General features: G+C 39.8%; 1 protein-coding gene across 1 annotated transcript in view; it reads right to left on the bottom strand.

Moving 5' to 3' along the window:
* Positions 1–4329: 4329 nt before the first annotated feature.
* CD28 (CD28 molecule) overlaps positions 4330–21033 on the bottom strand; it is a 49320-nt gene continuing 32616 nt past the window's right edge. Inside the window, exon 4 of the mRNA XM_082467405.1 lies at positions 4330–20215. Coding sequence (XP_082323531.1) covers positions 20087–20215 — 129 coding nt within the window. The 3' untranslated portion in view covers positions 4330–20086. The remainder of the gene's footprint in view (positions 20216–21033) is intronic.

Genomic DNA, 21033 nt, shown 5'->3' with positions numbered 1-21033 from the left:
TCTCTCCTCCATTATTCATAAGTCTTTTCCTTCTTATGGTTGTTTTTTGATTCATACTATGAAAATTCCTCCCCCCCTTAAATTCAATAGCTTGACCTAAAAATTATGTTTCTCGACTCATCAAGATCTTGTAGTCTAAGTATATCGTGCCTCACACAGCTGTATAAAGACGTACACATGCACTCACACAGAGGCACACGCATATGTATTAAAGATCAAACCTTTGATTCTTGAGAACAGTATTGTGGAATCTAGAAAAATGGTACAGATGAACTGGTTTGCAAGGCAGAAACAGAGACACGGATGTAGAGAACAAACGTACGGACACCAAGGGGGGAAAGTGGCGGGATGCGGGTGGTGGTGGGATGAATTGGGAGATTGGGATTGACATGTATACACTAACATGTATTAAATAGATAACTAATAAAACCTGCATATAAAAAAATAAAATTCAATAAAGAAATAATCCTTGTTAAAAACGTTTGGCTCTGACTATTCAGAAATCCTTCTGGGAACTAACAAATATTATTGTCCTTGTTTTAGCCATGCTCCAATTACAGGGATAAGATGTTCTGCAATACAGCAGCAGTGCTTTCTGTGTCCTTTCTTCCCAGTGATTAAACTGTTTAGATTTTAAAAATTAAGACTAATTCAAACCATACTAAGCATGGAGTCATTATGGAATCCATGTTAATAAACAAAATAAACTATTTTGTCTAATGTCCATTGGAGATACTGAAGATGGATAGATTCTGCACCCTTTGGTCTGCCCTGCCAGAGTAACCCAGGCTACTCTCCTCTCCTTAAACTACTTTGGTCTTCTTCAGGGCAATTCCCTGAAGCTGGATACTGACCTGAGGAGAACAAGAAATCTCTAGCAGGGAGTGTTGATCATCCAGAGAGAGACTAGGAAGTTCACTGATATATATGCAATTACACACTTCTCTCTCCTCTCTTTCATCAATCCCCAACCCAGCCCGTTACACATGTTTAATCAAGTAAATAGATTCACAAAAAACATTTTCAATAGCATGATCAATATGGGCTTGTCATTTAAATGCAGAAGACTAGGGTTCAGCTCTTTTCTCTTCTATGTGTGTTACCATGACAACTACTTAAACTCTCTATTCCTCATCTATAAAATTGAAACAATAATGTCTACCTCAGCGTGTTCCCATGAAGATCAACAGAGTAAGTATATGTGATAACATTTCATAAATTGAAAAGTGCTATGTGAGTTTGTTATTATTATTATTACTATATTAATTCTCAGCTTCAAACAGGATAAGACTGGTATTAGCAACCTTGTATAGAGGCCAAGGGTATAACCAAGGAGAGTCCTAGACCAACATCCCAAAATGTGGTACAGAACACTAGTTCCATGAGTTATTAATAGATATCATGTGTTTTTTTTAAGTAAAAGGATCAAAATTAGTTGGGAAATATTTGTTTAAAAGGTAAATCAGGGTTTTTTTTAATTACAGGACTTCTCAGAACTTTTAATATGTAATGTAGTTGGTGACACTCCGAAAGGAATGTCATCTGTAGTGTTTACCCCAAATATTTGCACCCCACAATTTCCTTTTGCAAACTGCAACCTCCAGCAAGTACAATTTTATCTTTTGCCCACTCTCTTCAATTTCTGCACTCCTATTTTCTGTTACCTAATTCTTAGAACACTTTCTCTAATTTCTGTTTTGTTGGATTTCTGTTAACAGGCAGAGAAAGATTTTCCAAAACAATGTTTTATTGGAGCAAAAACCACATGGCTAAGCCCACTCTATATAACATAGTTACAGGAACTCAAGGGAACAAAATATTAACAGGAAACCAAAACATCAAAAACATGAATTGCACTGTAGCAATACTTAGCCCTCTCTGACCTACAAAGCAAGATTTCATAAAGGTAATTAATCAATCATCATAATTTATATTTAATTATTCCTTCTTATGAAACAATACTATGATATGAAATCTTAATCACAGGTCTCTTTACTTTAGATTTTTAAGACCTACCATCTCAGCTACATATTTTCAAGTCCCATGGTAATTTTAGGGGCTTGTACTCTAAGACATGGAGCTCAACAGGCACTGGTTTTACACTAATATAAAAACAAAGTGCAAAGTACGTTTTTTCACTTGGCACATTTTAGGCCTTAGCACAGCCTAAGTGACACTCACTTCCTTATTTGGGGCATGAGAAAGTTCCAGCACACTGTCAAAGTCACAGGCTTGCTGGCCTCTGTGTGTGCACTCCTAGATGCCTGAAGCACACACCTTCCCCTTCTCTCAAATGTTTTCACGTCTATGAGTCAGATCATAAGTTCTTGAGCCAAACTCAGCTCCCCTGCCCCTCTTTTTTTCCTTTTGTAGCATATTTAGTACTTATGATCCTTCCCAAACACCCAGAGGCCACCCAGGTGTAGTGTATCTCTGATTGTGGCAGTTGTCTTTCTAAACTTCACCTATACCTCCCCCACTGTGACCTCCACACTCCCACAGACCCTCATGGCTCATTTTCTCCACTCCGGTTAAGGCAGCCAGGCACAAGCTCCACCTCATTTACAAATGACTACATCTGCCAAAGCCTGTCTGGAGTCAGAAAACAACCTTGGGTTTGATTTGAGTGTGAAAACCACTGTACTCACTTGTTTGTTAAAAGACTTATGAAGATGTGTTAATCATGTCAATTTCTGGACCTCCCTACGCCCCCCAAAAAATGAAGAAAAGAAAAACAAGTGGGAAGGAAACCTACAATGTTGTTTCACCTCCTTTTGTTACCATGCTGTGACACAAAAGTTCACAGACTTGTAGAATCTCTGAATGAGAAGGGGTTTTAAGGTCAAGATGGTTTAAAGCACCTAACCCATGATGAAATTGACATGTGTACTAGTGAAAAGAGAGTAGGCTTTGAAGCCACACAAAATGGGTTGGCTTTGCCACTTCCTAGTCACATGGCCTTAGACAAGTTACTTAACTTCCCTGAGTCTCAACCCCCTCAAATGAAAAATGAAGAAAATAATGTGCAAGGTTATCATGAAGATATGAGGTTATGTAATTAAGATGCTTAATGTTGTGTCTAGCACCAAACAAATGGTAGCTATGATCTTATTTATTTACTTACTTACTTATTTAATTTCTACATACTTGACAAATGATCATCCAGCTGTCTTAACTCCCCTTCTGGGATGAGAAACTCTTTGCTTTCCTAGTCAGCCCATTCCATCTTTGGAAAGTCCTCCAAGAGTTACAAAGTGTTTCCCTATTGTTGGGATTGCCAACTTCCCAAGGAGGAAGAGACTGGGGTGGAGGGCAGCAAGGGCTGTGTTAAAGACTAACAAAGGAGGCTGTGGATTCAGATCGATCGGAAGAGAAAAAAATTCAGGCTCAATCAGGTCAACATGTGCTCATTAGCTCTCCTACACATGTATGCATACCGACCCCTCAAGCCCCCTAGAAGCTTCACTAGTTCAAAGTTCAAAGTTCAAAGACAGTTCACTCTCCAGCCTTTCCTGTGTGGATGGATGGGAGGAGAAAAGGCAGTGTGAATTAAAGCAAGGAATCATTATTTCCCCATACTGCCATCTTAGGAAGTTTGGAAGTGGTGTTTAGGAGATACTGGCTATTTGTCCCTCTTATGTTGTTAACCAAAGCTCTGATGTCAAATAGGTGGATACTCTTTGGGAGCCATGTGCCCATTAATAGATCAGGCGTTTTCCCCTAACACTTTGGATTGGGATGAGGAATTTGAGGACCAGCATCCTGGTCCCACATTTTAAAGAGATCACCCTTCCTGAGCCCAAGCAAAGCACCTCATTCTTGCCTTAAACATATATCTTTTGCCATTTTGGAATGAAAGGGACAGAGGCTTCAATCATGCTGTTGAATTTAAATTGGTTCCTCTAGGATTTCAACTCATTGGTCCTCATTCTACATCTGTGGGCCACAAAAAAATGAAACTCATCTAATGCTCTTCTACCCAGAAGGTTTTGAAGACTGAAAACAAATTCATGGTCAAATATAATATTCAAGTATCTTGTTTACAGTATGTCAGACACATGATTTCTGGAAATATACAAGCAATTAACTGAATTTTTCTTTGGACAGAAATGACTTCAGACTTGTATATCCTCCTATGAATTGATTCATCATGAGGATGAGTTCAAGAATACACATTCCTAGGACAAACAACAATAGATCCCTTGAGAATTGTAAAGATGCCCAAAGTCACAAACACCATGACATACAATTTTCCTTCTTTTTTTTTTTTATTTTTTTGAGGATCTGGGTTATATATATATATATATATATATATATATATTTTTTTTTTTTTTTTTTAATGGCTGTGTTGGGTCTTCGTTTCTGTGCGAGGGCTTTCTCTAGTTGCGGCAAGCGGGGGCCACTCTTCATCGTGGTGCGCGGGCCTCTCTTGTTGCGGAGCATAGGCTCCAGAAGCACAGGCTCAGTAACTGTGGCTCACGGGCCCAGTCGCTCCGCGGCATGCGGGATCCTCCCAGACCAGGGCTCGAACCCGTGTCCCCTGCATTGGCAGACAGACTCTGAACCACTGCGCCACCAGGGAACCCCCAATTTTCCTTCTTAAAATGCAGCTTTTGCACTGTCTTCTTTAGAAGTACTTCTCCACAGATCCAAGAACTACAATAAACACCATAAAACAAGAGGCAACCTTTTGTGTGTATGTGCTTTTTTTCTGGGAAAAAAAATTCATAACTTTTAAAAGATTCCTAAAAGGGTCCATGACCCATCAAAAATTAAGAACACTTGAATTTGTTGGTGGCTCACATATGTAATATGAGCAAGTCTACAATACATCTTACACAGCAAAAAAAAAAAAAGATGAAGGAGGATTCATGAAACTTTGCTAGTAAATAAGCTAATGTGACATTCCAAAATTTTTATTTTCTTTTGAAGAACTAGAATGTCTTAGACCTGTGTTAGACACAAATAGGGTGGCAGCTCAGCTGACAATGATATCTCCAGAAACCATACCTGTCCTCTGATTCCCTTCCTCCAACAAAGACCCCCTTCCTATTGGCACTTGATCCAAGCTAAGCAAGTCAGAACAATTCCCTGAAATTTTTCAGGCTGAAAATCTTGAGGAGGAAAGAGAATGAGAGAATGGAGATTACATCTAGAAAGAAGCAGAAGCAAGAGGTTGAATAAAGTCCTAGGAACATGGGGGTCCTGGTTCCATTGTCTCCTCCCTACCCTACATACATGAGCTGCTAAACCCCCCTTTTTTTTTCTACTTGCACCAGGTGAAGTCATGTTTCTGTCATTTGCAACTAAAAGAGTCCTGACCTCTTTATTTTCAACATCAGCTCTACCAGTTATCTTCATTTTCAGGCTCCTTCTCAGTAAAGGAACAAAGATACCCTCACAAGAAGAAGCTATCTGCCCTGGCATGCTCTTAGCAGAGCTCATTCTCTGGGTAAGTGACTGCCTCCACAGATGAACCTCATGGGCAAAAATTTCATATTCACGTCTAAGAACAATTGCAAATTACCATAAGACCTGGGCCCTGATGGTTCTCAACAAGTTGAAAGAAAGAGACTATATAAAGCAAAATGATTAAAAATGTGGCTCTGGAAATAAATTCCCTGAGTTTGAATCCTTGACAAGTCACTTAAATTCTCCAAGTCTGAGTTTCATTGCCTACAAAATAAACAAAATAATAATAAAGCCAAGTGCATAGAAGAGTTGTGAAGATTGGATAAAACCATGTATACAATGCACATGTTATGGACTTGATATTTATAAGCATTCTCTAAACATGGACCATAATATTATGATTGAAGCTTCAAATGTTTGCTTCTCGAATGCCAGTATGTGAAAGCTATAAATATATACATGCCATTTGAAAGGAATTTAGACGTTATATGAGATGCTGAATATTCATGAAGGGTTTCCAGCAAACGTTGACTTTTATATTGTCTTTTGACATCTCTACCTCCAAGCTTCTAAGGCTATGGAGAGTGTTAAGTGATCTTGCATAGCAAATTAGTCACCAGGTTAAGTCTCCTGATTCTAAATTCTATAACCTATCCACTTTGCTTTGTTTCATTGTATTGTTGTTGATTTGGGATATGGTTATTTAAAAATTCTTTGCCCCTCCTTCCATCTTGAGATAGAGTCTAATTCTCCTCCCTTTGAATATGGGTTGGTCTTAGTGACTCACTTCACTAATTTCTAAGGCAAATTGCTTCTGTCTGGATCTCTCAAGGGATCTTTCCCTTGGACCCCAGCTGCCATACTATTAGGAATCCCAGACCAGATGGATAAGCTCTATGTAGGCCAACAGCCTCCAGCTAACAGCATCCTCTGAAACCCTAACTGGAAGCCAACATTGGCTGCCAGACTCTGTAGAGGCTTTCAAGAGGCTCCAGAGACCCAAGTGAGGATTACCAAATTGAGCCCAGTCAACCATCAAACTGTAAGAGATAGTAATAATATATTGTTGTTGTTGTGTGCCATTAAGTTTGGGATGGTTTGTTACATACCAACAGATATGTAGATAACAGAATGGGAGCAGGGGTACAGAGAAAGCACTCATACATTTGGGCACTATTTGTAGGTGTAGGCAACAAACTTCACAGAACCAGTGATCCCATGTAGGCAAGGCTCAACTGCTCTGCCCACACATAAAAGGAATATAGTGCAAGCTCTGATGATTTGTCTTTGCCCCTCTAATATCAAGTCACCCTGTGCATTTTGCACCAAGAGAAGAATAGAAGAGCTTGCTTTGCAGGAAACAAATCCCCCATAGTCCATTCCTTTCCATTCAGCGCATAGTGCAGCAAAAAAGTCGGGAGCAGCTGAATGCAATGGCCTTTCCCCACACTCTACAAATAATGGGTGCTCAATGCACTCTGCACATATGTGTATGGATGAGAAGGAGACCAGCATCCCTCTCCAGACCAAGATTCATTGCTCCTCCTTCCAACCCTCTACTCTCTCACCTTCCCCAACACTACCACCCCACCTCATTGCTCAAGGATCTTTACCGTCTATTATTTTCTTATTCCTTCAGCTTTCATTTCTCCATTGCTACTAGATGCCCTCTTTCCTTAGACAGCTTAAATCTTTGCCTTCTAACAAAAACAAAACTTTCCTTTATCTTATTATTTTTCTCTTGCTCTCCAATCAACAAATATCTGCGAGCCTGCCATGGCCCAGTTACTACATCGTGTGCCGGACTTTGGAGATGCCATCAAGGAGCTCCCAGACCAATAACGGACCTCAGGTGCCAAGAAGTTTCTCTTCACAAGGAAACTTCTTGCCATAAGTTCAACTCTCTTGACCTCCTATTCTTCACTGTCTGATCACAATTTTCCCTGCTAGGACCTCACTTCTAGTCCCACCAGCTCACTGCAACTACTCTTGCCAAGGTCTTAGTTGCTAAATCCATAGAGCTGATTTCATCCCTCATCTCACTTACCTAACGGACACTGTTGACCACACTCTCGAACTTAGAATTTTCTTCTCCTTTCTATTCTTTACATTAAACTATATGAAGTAACAGTTTTTGTAAATCAAAAACAGTCAAATAGCCAAGATTTGGAGGAAGAAAGGATGAGTAGGTGGAACAACAGGGAATTTTTAGGGAAGTGAAACTATCCGTATGATATTATAATGATGAATGCACATCACTATACATTTGTCAAAATCTGTGGAACGTACACCACCAAGAGTGAAGCCTAATATGAACTATGGATTTGGTTGGTAATGATGTGCTGATGGTGGTTCATTGATTGTAATAAGTGTACCACTTGGGTGGGAGATTTGATGTGCGGGAGGCTGTCTGGGGTGTGATGAGGGCGCGGAGAGTGTATAAGGGAACTAGTTGTACTTTCACTCAATTTTGCAGTGAACTTAAAACTGCTCTTTAAAAACTCATCTATTAATTTTTCTAAAAAGGCCAAATATCAGCAGTTTTACATGGTTCAACCTAACAGTTCTACTCTCTTCCTCTCTGGCTGTTCCTTCTAGGTCTTTTCAGGCTTACCTCCCTCAGTTCCTTTCTTAGCTGTTGGTGTTCTCCAGGGTTCTGTGTTTTCTTCTCACTCTGAGATCCCCACAGGAAAAAGCCTTCTATCGTTAGAATCCTGCATATCAGGCTCCCAAAAATGCTCTTCCACATCTCTTATCCTATGACCTCAACATACTGGGCGACCACCTCCAAATGCCGTGAAGGTTGTAGGTTGCATCTCTGCCAATCTCAGACACAAACACTGCTTCCAAGTTTGGGGAGGATCGAGTGCCAGGAACTTTCCATCAAAGGAAAAGAAAAATTCGCCTTTTAAATTCTTCCTCTCAGATAGCATGAATGCAATAGATTCTTTTATGAGAAGATATCACTTCCCACTACTGCCAAACATCCTTTTTCTTGCTTCTCTTTGGGTTCCGATTTGTGGCTCCAGAGGCGCTCACAAATTAGCACAGTGTTTGCAGTAGTTCCACATGATATTTTGGAACATTTAGCAATATTAAGCAATTTAAATGATCCAAAATACGTATATCTGTAAACCTAGACATCATGCATGAAAATTGACGCTGATTTTTTACTATCATAGGTTAGGTTTCCTGGGACCAAACTCTGAGACTGAAATTTATTAGAGTTTTACAGGGAAAAAACACTCAGTGGGGAGGGGCAGTGAGGGAAGCAGGATTGGGCAACAGGGAGAAATTGAACTTTGATGCAGTTGTTGATGCAGAGCCTCTGTCAATACTACTGGAAGCTTCTGAGCAGGGATGGTTGGCCCTTCAGAATTATCCCAGTGGTAGCACCTCAAAACTGACCTACCATTGAACAAAGGCAGCTCCCAGGGAGAAGGCATAACCTAGGGTGAGGCAGGTCCCTTCAGCAGAGAGCAATTCCCGGAGAGAGAGCCATCAGAAGCAGACACTGCAGCAGCTGCAGAAATGAGGCCTCAGTCCTGCAGGGAATCTGGCTTGCACATCTTAATGTCCATCACGTTGATGTGGGCAGCTAAATAGACTTTAGATGGTAGAATTGCAAATTCTATAATATTTATTAAAATTTTAATACTGTTTGTTTAAATCCTGAAAAAGTTAAACAATTTTCGTTTTATTTTGTCGTTTTTTTTTTTAACTGTCAAAGGAAAGCCTATGAAAATGACATGAACATGGTTGAAAAGAAAAATGTATACAAGCCAGAATTTTGGCCAAAAATAGAGAAGTCACATATGTCTCACTGTTTATACTTGGCACTGTGAGTTGTGAGTTCGAATGTGCTGCAAGTAATGACATTCTTTGGAAGAACTCGAAGATGACACACAATATTTTACGGATCTGGTAAAAGACAGAAATCTTGATGAAACACATAGCAAATCTGACCTTATAACTGCTTTGAACACATGATAAGAATGCCCACTAAATACTATTACACTAAAGCAATTAGACTTAACTAAGTCTAAAATAGATGATACATTAGAATAATTATGTGAAACAATAGAAAATCCTCAAGTAAAGAACAAATTGTGGTCTTTGTTAGAAAAAGAAATTATTTCCATACTTGTTCTGATTAGTTATTTGGTATGAACTATTGTTTATTATTCATTATAAAAATAAAGAGATCTAAATGTGGATGTTTTATTTTTAAAAGAAATTTGAAGTATTTTCACTTTAGAGTAAATTATTTTTCTAGATGAAGAGAAACTACATGTGGAAAAATGCAAAAAGAAAAAAGTGGCATTTTAATTAAGAATAAAGAAATTATTACAAAAGCCAAATCTGTTTGCATAGATGTGAAGGAGAAGATTCACCTATAAATAATCCTGAAACTAATTTCTCTAGAGACTATTTTCTGGCCATTTGAGATCAAGGCACAATCTCAGTTGAGACTAAGAATGACAACGAATATAGATAAGTTGTCTCATTGAACAGGAACCCCAAAGAAGATCAGTGTTGCCTGGGGAACCACTACCAGAAGCTAAGAGAGATTGAAAGGATAAGGGTCCAGGCCCAGTATACCTACTTTGACCTTCTGATAAGATTTCATTAGAAGAAAAATGGGGAAGGATTCTGCTACTTAAAGAAAAAACTTAAGCCACTGATCTAAATTAACAATGCGATTTTTTAAGTTTACATTTTTTATTATAAGTATATTTTGAATTTTAAAATTTAATACTTTTTCAAATATTTATTATTTTATACCTACTAAGACCTATCTTTCCTATTGGTCCCTGCAGTTTAAGGTGGCATTTGGGAACACAGGGGTAAAAGAGACCACTCAGCTAGAAGAATATTGAAAGACTTTACTGGTGTGTGGTATCCTATACTGCAGGGAAGTAAGCCATTGTTCCCATTTTTCACATATATATTTTAATTCAAAATATGACTATAAGTTCCCCAGGCTCCTTCCAGGAGGTGTTCCTTATTAATTCATGTAACAGAAGAAAAAGAAGGTAAAGTCTTTATGATCTCTTGCGTGGGCCTTGAATTTTCTGCTGTTCTATGGTCTATAGCACCCTTAAGAGGCAATGTGTTCAAAGAAGCCAGTGGCCCAGATTCAATGTATCAGTAACTATGGATACTGTTCCAAGTGTAGTTACATCACTTATTTAGTCCAAGTTATCAGCGACTAATTTGAACATGTCAATAGGACAAGATATTGAGGCAAGTTCTTTGTATCCTCAAGTAACATAATTCATGAGTATTTATACACATCAATAAATGTGAAGAAGGAGTTACCAGTTAGAATGCTTTAAGCTTCATGCAATAGAACATCCAACTCAGAATGGCTTAAATAATAAAGCTATGCATTGTCTCATATGACAGGAAGTTGAAGGAAGAACAGTTTTAGTGTTAGTTCAATTTGCAGCCCAACAATGTCTTCAAGACGCAGGTTCCTTCCCTCTTTCTGCTCTGCCTACACCAGCATGTTCATCTCAGGCTAACTCCCCTCATGGTCCGAAGACGGCTGTCCAGATGCCACCTGCAAACACAACACTCTGGAGCAGAAAAGAAACTGTTCGTTTTCATAGATCTCTTTCTAAGAGTACTGAGAAACTTCTCCAGAGGCCCCTCAGAACAAACTCTCAGGGCTATTGGTCAGAATTTTGTAACATGTCCACACTTAAAACAATCACTGATGAGAAAGCTGGGACTACTCTTCTGGTTTAAACCAATCATTATGTGCTCCCTGGGACTCCTTAGAAACACACGGCGGGTAGATAAGTGAACACAATTAGAGTTCTGTTTGTTGCCAAGGAAGGGTAAACAGCTTTTGCTTCTGAATGTCTGAACAGTGTCTTAAAATGTGTATTCATACAATCCGTTTCAACAATTTAGGAAATGGTAAATCTTTATCAGTAGCCCTCACTTTTCCCAAGTCTTTTTATAGTACTTAGTTAGACCAAAACAGCTTGCAGATATTTATCTAAAGAAACATATTCATTCATCCATCCACTTATTCATTCAGTTCAGATGTTCCGAGTACCTATCATATTCAAGATATAGTTCACTTATGGAAGACTCAATAAAGCAAAGTTTATGTCATCACTAAATTTATTATTTGGAAAACGCCTAACTTTAAAAATGATGTAATAGTTTCTCATGCCATAATGTGAAGGTGACTTTCAAATTAAATTCACCCAAGTTCCACAACATTTGCAAGATTTCTAGCCTAAACTTACAAATAAAATTTTCTTAAGAGAAAGTAATGGAAACAATTTGGATAAAGTATTGAATTTAAGAGTTACAGGGGAATTCCCTGATGGCCCAGTGGTTAGGACTTGGCCCTCTCGCTGCCAGAGCCCCGCTAAGATCCCACAAGCTGTGCTGTGCAGCCAAAAAAAAGGAAAAAGAAAACAAACAAAAAAACAGAGTTATAGGAAATGGTAGATTTATTCCAACAATCCTGATTGACAAATATCAAACATAAAATACTTATGTCTGTAAAATTTGGGAATGTGATGCTGGGAGAAAACCCAAAACAATGGCATTTATTTTGGGACGATTATCCTGGAAGAGTTATAATAACAAATTTGAAAACTATTATAGGAATTAGACTTGAGGTTATTTAGTCTAGCCCCTCCATGTACTGATAACTACGAAATAAGAGAAGACTCTGCCATTAACTCAAAAATTCCAGGGACATCCTAAGAACTAACCCCAAACCTGGTATTCTCCAGGACACAAAAACTTATTTGTTTTCCTTGGAGATCTGAACCAGGAAGTTTCTTCTCACATTACTCCTAAAAGACAACCCCACCAGATGCATGTCAGGAAAAACCAACTAACTGAATTAAAGTGTGCAGAAATGCAGGGAAGAGGAGACTAAAGAAGGGAACCCAGAGAGAAATTGTGATGGTATTAAGAACAATTCTATGTTTTTGTTTTATTTTATTTTAACTATTATTCATCCTGGATAATTCCTGTTTTGAAAATGGGTATCTAACTTATTCTATAAAGAGCTCAGTAATCAAGTGGCAGAAAGGTAGGCATTCTGTCAGCACCTCAATAGCTCATAGGTGTGGGCATTGGAGAAAGGCACCCTCTCCAGGTGGGCATAGCTTTTCCAGGAGAGTAGCTTAAGAAGGCGATCCTGACTGGATTTCAGCCCCCTCGTCCCCTTGGCTAGGGGCCCTTGCTCAGGGCACACAACACATAAATGTACACAGTGGCCATGCATGCTGGAGGAGAAAAATTTGGAATTCCTGAGGTTGTTCACCCAGACCCAGAACTTGAATGCCATGTACAAAGTCAGAATAAATCCACTCTACCAAAATCTTTTTTCATTACTGGTATCCTCAACTGTTGGCACAACAATCTTAATCATCTGACCTTTTAGAGGCAATTTCCTCATCTTGGCTGGACAGATCAGGCTAAATGCTACATTTGGCCCTATTTTTAAATTGCCCAGATGGTGTGAATGGGTGTGTGGCTCAGGGTGCCCACATAGGCTGGGCTCCTTCCAAGGACTATTTGTTCCTTGGGTGTAACCAGCAGCTGCAGACAGGAGTGGGGAATGGAGGTGAAGGAATGGTAAGGGTAGGGTCAGTGCCTTTCTTATCTGAGTAAAAGTGATTTCACCAATTACCCTGGGAAATGCTGAGCCTTAGTTTGGATTTCAGAGGGGTCACTCTTGGTCACCCATAAAATGGCAGCCAGGTACACAACTCCCAAGTTCACACATAGTCACACAGCCAAACTGATTCCTTCCAGCCCTACCAGTGTAAATGGTGGCTGGAACTCAAAGACAAGCTTCTAGCTAAAACTGTGGCTTGGGTCCAAGCCCAAGCCAGCAAACTGCAGCAAACTGCAGCCTGCAGCCCGAATCCAGCCCACCGTCTGCCTTTGAGCAGCCCATGAGCTACGAGTGGGTTTTTACATTGTGAATGGTTGGGAAAAAAAGTCAAAAGAATACTAATATTGTGTGATGTGTAAAAGTTATATGAAATTCCAATATTCACAAATAAAGGTTGATGGGAACACAGACATGTTCATTTGTTTCCATATTGTCTGTGGCTGGCTTTGCACTCCAATGGCAGAATTGAGTAGCTGCAAGAAACCGTACGGTCACAAAGCCTAAAATACTATCTGGCCCTTTCCAGAAAAAAGTTGTCAATCCTAAGCTAAGACATTAAACATGTTAGAGATGGTAGATAAGAACATCTCAAAAAATAAATTTCAGGCAAACCAATAAGACAAGGGCTATCAAATCGCCACATTCCAGTCTGAACCCATAATTAAGACTAAGTGATTACCCTGAGGATTAGGGTATTAAAAAAAAGAAGGGACATACAACGTGTACACTCTGCACTTGGTGAGTGTGGAGATAATAACACCGTGTTGCTTGCTGCCACATCTCCATCCTAGGCCACTTCTTAGAGCTGGGCAGGTGCTCATTAAATAGTTATTCAGTGAATGAAAAGGAAGGGAGTAGGAAGAAACATAAAACAAGTGAAGCAAGAGTTGCATAGGGTTAGGAGTGCAAAAGGGACCCCAAGTACAACGATTTGTCTACCCTTGTATAATATGTCACGATTCTTAAAAGGTAGTAGAAATGCACATTTTGGAAGCTAACATATCAAATGCTAAGTGCGTGCCCAGGAGACTAAGAAATGACTACGTAACTATGGTGACGGCCATGATGCCCGTTCAAGCCCACCTTGTCCCACTCCCTTCCTCAGTCACCAGACACTCGTCTATTTAGTCCAGAGACTAACTTCAGACTTGGAGATTAATGAGGGGAAGGAAATCAAATCTGAACCTCACGAAATAAACAGCACCACTTGTCACTGTTGATCTTTGATTAACTGGCTCTTTTTTCCGAACCAGGGCCTCTCTCTCTCTCTCTCTCTCTCTCTGTGTGTGTGCTTGCAGGTGACACCCACACATATCCTTCAGTGTTGGCAGAGATGCTCACTCAGATAACAACTGGAGTTCATGCTGCATATTTTCATCGTCGTGTGTCATCATCACCAAGCAAAACCACAACTATAGGAAAACAAAGCTGTTTGCTGCTCTTCTGTCTCAACTGACATTTCCACCCAGCTCTCACAATTTGTTCTTTGGAGCCAGAGGAGTGTTTCAACCTGTCATTGAGATAGCTATGCCAGTTGAAGTGTAAGTAGAATCCGATCCACCCCTACTCGAAGGAAAATTCACCTTTCTGTGATTTTTTGTCCCCTAGAATTCCCAGTATTCCAAAACTTTTCACTGAGTTTACACAGGCAAATAAGATAAGGAAATGGGCTTGGGAAGTCCACATTCTGGCCTTTAGAGTGGCCTCAATAATGAGGTCAGCTCAGAACAGATGAAATATTCTTGGGTCATCCATATTTAATCGTTAGTGTTTTTCAAGCGTGGAACCCAGTGTCCATACCCTGAAAAGAACAAAAGGCACACTGAGGAAGTGTGCTCCATTCTTCCCTGGACAGTGGCCTGGGTCTCTAAGTGCTGAGAGCCTGGGAATCTTCAAGTGGAAAGCGCTCATTCCTTTGGGATGCCAAATTAGAGAAAGTTGGGAGGTCCACCCACTCAGATTCATTCCAGAAGAACCAGACTTCTTCTGAGCACCACTATTGAAAAGCCAAGAATTAGTGCCTCAGCTAAAGAGATACAGATAAGGTAACAAACAAGTTTCTGGTGTGACTCCCAGACCATCCCATTTGCTGCTGCTTGGGGTGGTGGTCAGGGCCCCCATTATGATGGATCCAGAATTTTCTTTGATTTTTCTCACTCATCCATTATCTCTGTTCCAGACAAGGGGAGAGAGGAGAAAGTGTACTGCTTTAAAAGGAATCAATCTCTTTTATCAGACTGGATTAAAAAAAGTGAATTCAGGGCTGCAGCAAATTACACTCTTCACCTAGTTATGAAGTTAGAACGTGGTGGGAGGTCTGTTAGGTGAAGTCGCGAAGTTTGCATTTTATTTCATTTTGCACTTGAGTTTCAAGGTGCTAGAACCTTCTCACAGAACTAGGTTACACTATTTATATTAGCCCAATAAAGGAGTGCTTATTGAGCCGATACGTTTAATGCCGGAGTTTTTACCAACTTATCCTTCTCCAGTTGATTTGGTTTGTCCAATCAAACTCATGAGCTAAGTCTTTCTTGGAGTAACAGGTTTTGGTTATCTTTATTAAGTTCAATGAGCTCCATTTCAACGAAGAAAATAGTCCGTTTGGAGATGAACTCATAACACAGCTATGTGACTTCAGGCCACACTCAAAGCACAATTTGCAATGAAGTAATAGGAGTTATTACGTGAAGTATCAGACCAGCTCTTGTGTCTCTTGTTCAAGGGCCTTTCCCTACCCACAAGAGGATAGCAGTGTGTGTGTGTGTGTGTGTGTATGTGTGTGTGTGAGTGTGATGATTGATATGCCTGATTTGAATTTTCAACTTGCTCCAAATGCCACAATTTTGTTTGTCATTGTTCTTTTATTTTTAAACTATTGCAAGCCATTAGCGTGTTCAGTTATGACAAGAGCATGACAGGTGAAGAATCTGAAATTGTCTGTCCCCAGCATTCCCATCCTTGAGCTCTTTATGAATCACAGCCAGGCAAAGCATTTATAGAATTTGTTGGGGGCCAGGGGAGAAAAAATAAAAAGAAAGAGCAGCAGTTTAGTAGTCGGATGGGATTTTAACAACAAAGGCAATATTTTCAGAAGTCTTAGACTAAACGCATGTTTAAAACATAGTCAATACTCCATTAAGAGGGAAATTAGGGACTTCAATGGGAAATCAACTTAATTTCAACTGTGGCTTATTTAGTGTGACTTTTTAAGATGACTCTAACAGTATTGGTTTTCGTCACTGCACAAACATTTCTAAAATGTAAATGAACTTATAGCTACCAGGTTTTCTTTCATCAGGCTTGGCTGTGTGTATGTTTTACATCCTGTCTCACTAATAAAATGGATTTTTGAGCTTATTAATAGGAAAGTGGAAAACAGAACTGACTCTCCCCTTCTCAGAGTCTGATTAGTACATTTAGACTGACCATTAATTCATAAAGGCATGTGAAATTCACTCATCCAGTCGATAAATATTTGTCACATGCCAGGCACTGTTCTGGGCACTGGAGATATGGCAATAAACAAAACAAAGTTCAATCCCTCCTAGAGCTTACATTCTAGTTTGGGGAATTAGACAGTGAACAAATAAATAAGTTTAAAAGTCAGGTATAAGAAATGGTGAAATGTTATGGAAAAACAAACAAGCAAGGAAAGTAGATGGGGCTTGGGGAGATTTTACTAGGGTAGAAGGTGACACTTGAGCAGGGACATGAAGGAAATGAAGGAGCAAGCCAGGTAGATATCTGAGGAAGAGCATTCCAGACAGTGGAAACAGTATGTGTAAAGGCCCTGAGGTTGGAACATGCCTGTGATATTTGAGGAGGAATATATCAGAAAGTATGTATATACTTATAAGAAAGAGATTTACTGAGCCTCAAGTGCCCTTGCAGATACCAAAACCTGGGTAGTAACAGGTCTATAGCAGTGATGATTTTGGTTCTAGGTTCATCATTGCCACCATCTCCAACCTCCAGCATGTCGTTAAATTTAACACTTTGGGATCAATCCCCAGGCCTGCTGTTGCTCCTGTGCAGCAGTACAAAAGGCCAGGATGAGGGATCTGATATCCATTTAACCACCAACATCCCCATTAAATTAGCCATGAGAACTAGTGGCTCAGTTAGTTAACCTGAGGGATTGATGGAGTCAAGGCTGAAGTTTGATCTCTCTGATAGAACATTTACATCACACAGAATGCACAGGTAAGCCCAGCCTGACATCTCAGAGATATAATCCATTGGTCTGATGAGAAGCTGTGACTAAAGCCAAGCAAACAAACCAGAAGTGTACTTTGCTTTGAAATGAAACTAATATTTAAAAGTCTGGATTTTTTTTTCAAGGCTAAACTAGAGATTTATAAAAAGGGTTTATCCCATACCTTTTTTAAATAACAGGTTTTCTCCAGATTCATCACCAAAAGTGAAGCATACCTGCTCTGAAAAACAGTATTAAAGCAAAGATTTAAAAACAGGCACATGGTAGTTCAGTAATTTTATCACTGAACACAGAACATAATGTATACTTGGTCTCTTTAAATTGGTATGCTCATCCCCAAATAAGTGAGCTCACAATCAAAAATTATAGAACCACTATTAATTATAAGACTCTTACAATAATAGCAGCAAATGGCATTGTTCTCTTCATAATTGCCATATCTGAAACTGTAAAAGCATTGCTCCAACCACTGTTCTTAAACTATTTCTTGGTTCACAGTAATAGTGAAAACGGACTTCCCTGTTAACATTTCTACTTTGGTTCTGTTCAGAGTGAGTAAGAAAAATCTAAAGTATGATTCATCTTCAGTAAACCTATTTTTCCCATCAGAAAATAAAACCATTTATTACCAAAGAGCAAATCTTTCCATTTTTTAATTTATTTTTTGTCATTGCCCTTTCTAAAAATTCTCCAGCTTTGTCCTTTTCAAATTCAATCTGATAACTTGGATTAAGGAACTCTGTATGCCAAGAGGCTGGCAATTTGGCACATGTGTCAGTATAAATTCAACAGTTTTCATCACCCAAGTACTGCTAAGTTTGACCTTCTTTGAAATAATTTAATTCATGGAATGGAAGCCCATTTAAAAATCAACCAAAGTTCAATATCCCCTGAATGGAATTATAAGATTTCTACCCCTCCGCATGTTACAAAAAAAAAAAAAATTAGAGAAGACCTCTTTGTATACATAAAAGTGAGAGGCAGAATGCTGTACATTTTATTACAAGCTAAAATATTTTGAAACAGGAAATGGGAGGGAGTTTAGAGGATTTCAAATTTTGTAGCACCTCATCCCTGGGTAGTGAATTTAAATTTGTGTTATAATAGTCTCTTCCTTCTCAGGTCATTGCCCAGTTTAATTTTTATACATAGTTTATCTATATGACAATAATAATAATAGCTAACATATGTCAGTCATGGTACTATGTGCCAGGGACAAGCAGAAAAAAAAAGACAAACTTGAGACATGCCCTCATGGAAATGATAGTATAGGAACAGACCTTTGTGATCATTATCTTCATTTTATAGTTGAAGAATCAGAGTCTTAGAAAGGCAGTGACTTGCCTGAGGCCAACTAGCAATAGTACTTGAGCCACGCCTATCTGCCTCTAAAACCTAGACTTCTCCAACGTCTGAATGAATCAAAGCACTGAACAAATTATAAGGGCAGCAGTAAAACCATTCTTCAAGGTCCCCAGACATACTCCAGTTGACCCAAACTGGAGCCAGAAAAATATTCATGGTGTTTCCAGGGTCTGGCCTTGCCTGGTGTCTTGAGAACTTTGATGTTATCTCAAAAGCATCAAACACTTTTCCATGTCGATGGACCTCCAGGGTAAACAGGCAACTGAACCACAGAGTTCTGGAGCTCTGAGCCCTAAAGCACAGAAAGTCCCAGAAAGAAGCTCTCGCCATTTCTCCTTCTGCCTTCTGTCTTCTAGAAAACTCCTACCAGATGCCGGCCACCCCTGCGGCACGTGGCAAGAATTGTGTCATTCCCTTCAGAAGTTTCTCGAGACCCATCCCTCATACTCTAATGGATACTAACATCCCTTTTTCACAGTATCATCACTTCTCCAGTAGATGCACTCTCAGCATCCTGCTGTAGATCTCCATGCAGACAATAAAGAAACCAACTGAGCAAACCTAAAATACATGGAACAGAAAAGTCCCCTGTATGATTCGACTGAAATGAGCTGCTAAACAAATAACCCTTCATAGTATTCAAATAATTTTGACATCAAGTGACCTTATTTCCTGACACATTCTTCCTTGGTGTGGGAGGACTACTTTATTCTTTTGAAATCATATTGTGAAGACTACCTTGAATTCCCATCACAAGGAGTAAGGAAAGCAAGTTGGTTTACCTCCCATTGCTTTGAAGGGATTCCATTGGTCAAAATGACTAAATAGAACCAGAATTCATCAAAAAGAATGTCTACATCTTTACAAACTAAAATAAAACAGCATTAAATAGGAACTAAGTGACTCATTTCATGAGTGAGAGACAGTGTTTTAAGGGTTTTTTAAATGTTTATGTCTCACCACTCCCTCCCCCATTCCAACTTATCTCCACCCTAAACCCCCATTTAATCAAAGGGAATGATTTCCTAACCTTTTCTTCTCCATCTAAAAAGTCTTTCGATATCACACTTCACTTGGCCGCAATATGCAGGTGAGTTAGAAAGGAGTGGAACTGGAAGCCGATGTCAGGGCTAACAGAATCCGCTCACTTTCAGTTTTCTACCCTAACCGCTCAGTCAAGTCAATAAATACATGGTGAGTTTGAATTTGGGCCATGGCACTACAAGAGTCTGCCACAGTAATATTCTTTAACTTCATTTCAGAGTCTCAAAATGATGTTATTCGGTCTAGTTGTTCAAGAAAAATTGGCATTGGTGGCCTAACAGGAGGCCAAGGTGGCTGGCTGAAGACGAGGCAGTCCTTTCCTATCCAGAGCAATGGTGTTGAGCAGGTGAAGAGGGGCCAGCCGGCTTGCATCTGGATAGGCGTCCGTGTCAGGAACGGTAGGCTGCAAAGTCCCGTGCTGGCACGTAGGGCTGGTAGTGCTTTCGGGTGGGCCCCGGCCTGCGAGGTGTCATGTTCATGTAGTCACTCTGAAGCATCCTGTTTCTCTTACTCTTCATCTGCAGAAAAGAGAAATGTCACTGTGAAGGGGGCCAGGGACACAGAGGGAGATATCTGGGAGGAGTGCTAAGATTTGGGGGCAACTCTTCAGAACACAGACAGTCAAAGGAAGCTGAACAAGCCAGAATTCACTGAGCACCTTGGACTTGCATAATCACCAATCAAACCCAACTACTTTGGACTCTTCCAGATTAACCTGAAAAATCTTAATCAAAGAAAGTATTTTAGAGAAATGCACCCCTGTTACTCTCAATGCAGCCATTTGAACTGAATTCCAAAAGCATATCTAATTAACATATCCGCTGCTGATATGTGGATATTCTTTTTTTTTTTTTTTTTTTTTATTTATTTTATTTATGGCTGTGTTGGGTCTTTGCTTCTATGCGAGGGCTTTCTCTAGTTGTGGCAAGTGGGGGCCACTCTTCATCGCGGTGCACGGGCCTCTCACTATCACGGCCTCTCTTGCTGCGGAGCACAGGCTCCGGACGCGCAAGCTCAGTAATTGTGGCTCACGGGCCCAGCTGCTCTGCGGCATGTGGGATCTTCCCAGACCAGGGCTCGAACCCGTGTCCCCTGCATTGGCAGGCAGATTCTCAACCACTGCGCCACCAGGGAAGCCCTATGTGAATATTCTTGAAGGCCCTTCCTCCTTTGAAAAGGTTAAGCATCCCCATTGCAATCTTCTTGTATTAGTCATTTGCTCAAGAAGCCATTTTTTTCATGATTAACCAAAGAGGACCTTCAGCCCTCCAGAGTCTGGAATAGTCACAATTTCATAGCAGTGGAGTCCAAATTAATTGGATGTTACAGTTCTAGA

Source organism: Balaenoptera physalus, assembly GCF_965194825.1.
Source record: "Balaenoptera physalus genome assembly, chromosome: 6".
NCBI lineage: Eukaryota > Metazoa > Chordata > Mammalia > Artiodactyla > Balaenopteridae > Balaenoptera > Balaenoptera physalus.
Note: the sequence above shows the minus strand (reverse complement) of the source record. Positions and strands in the feature narration are given on the sequence as shown.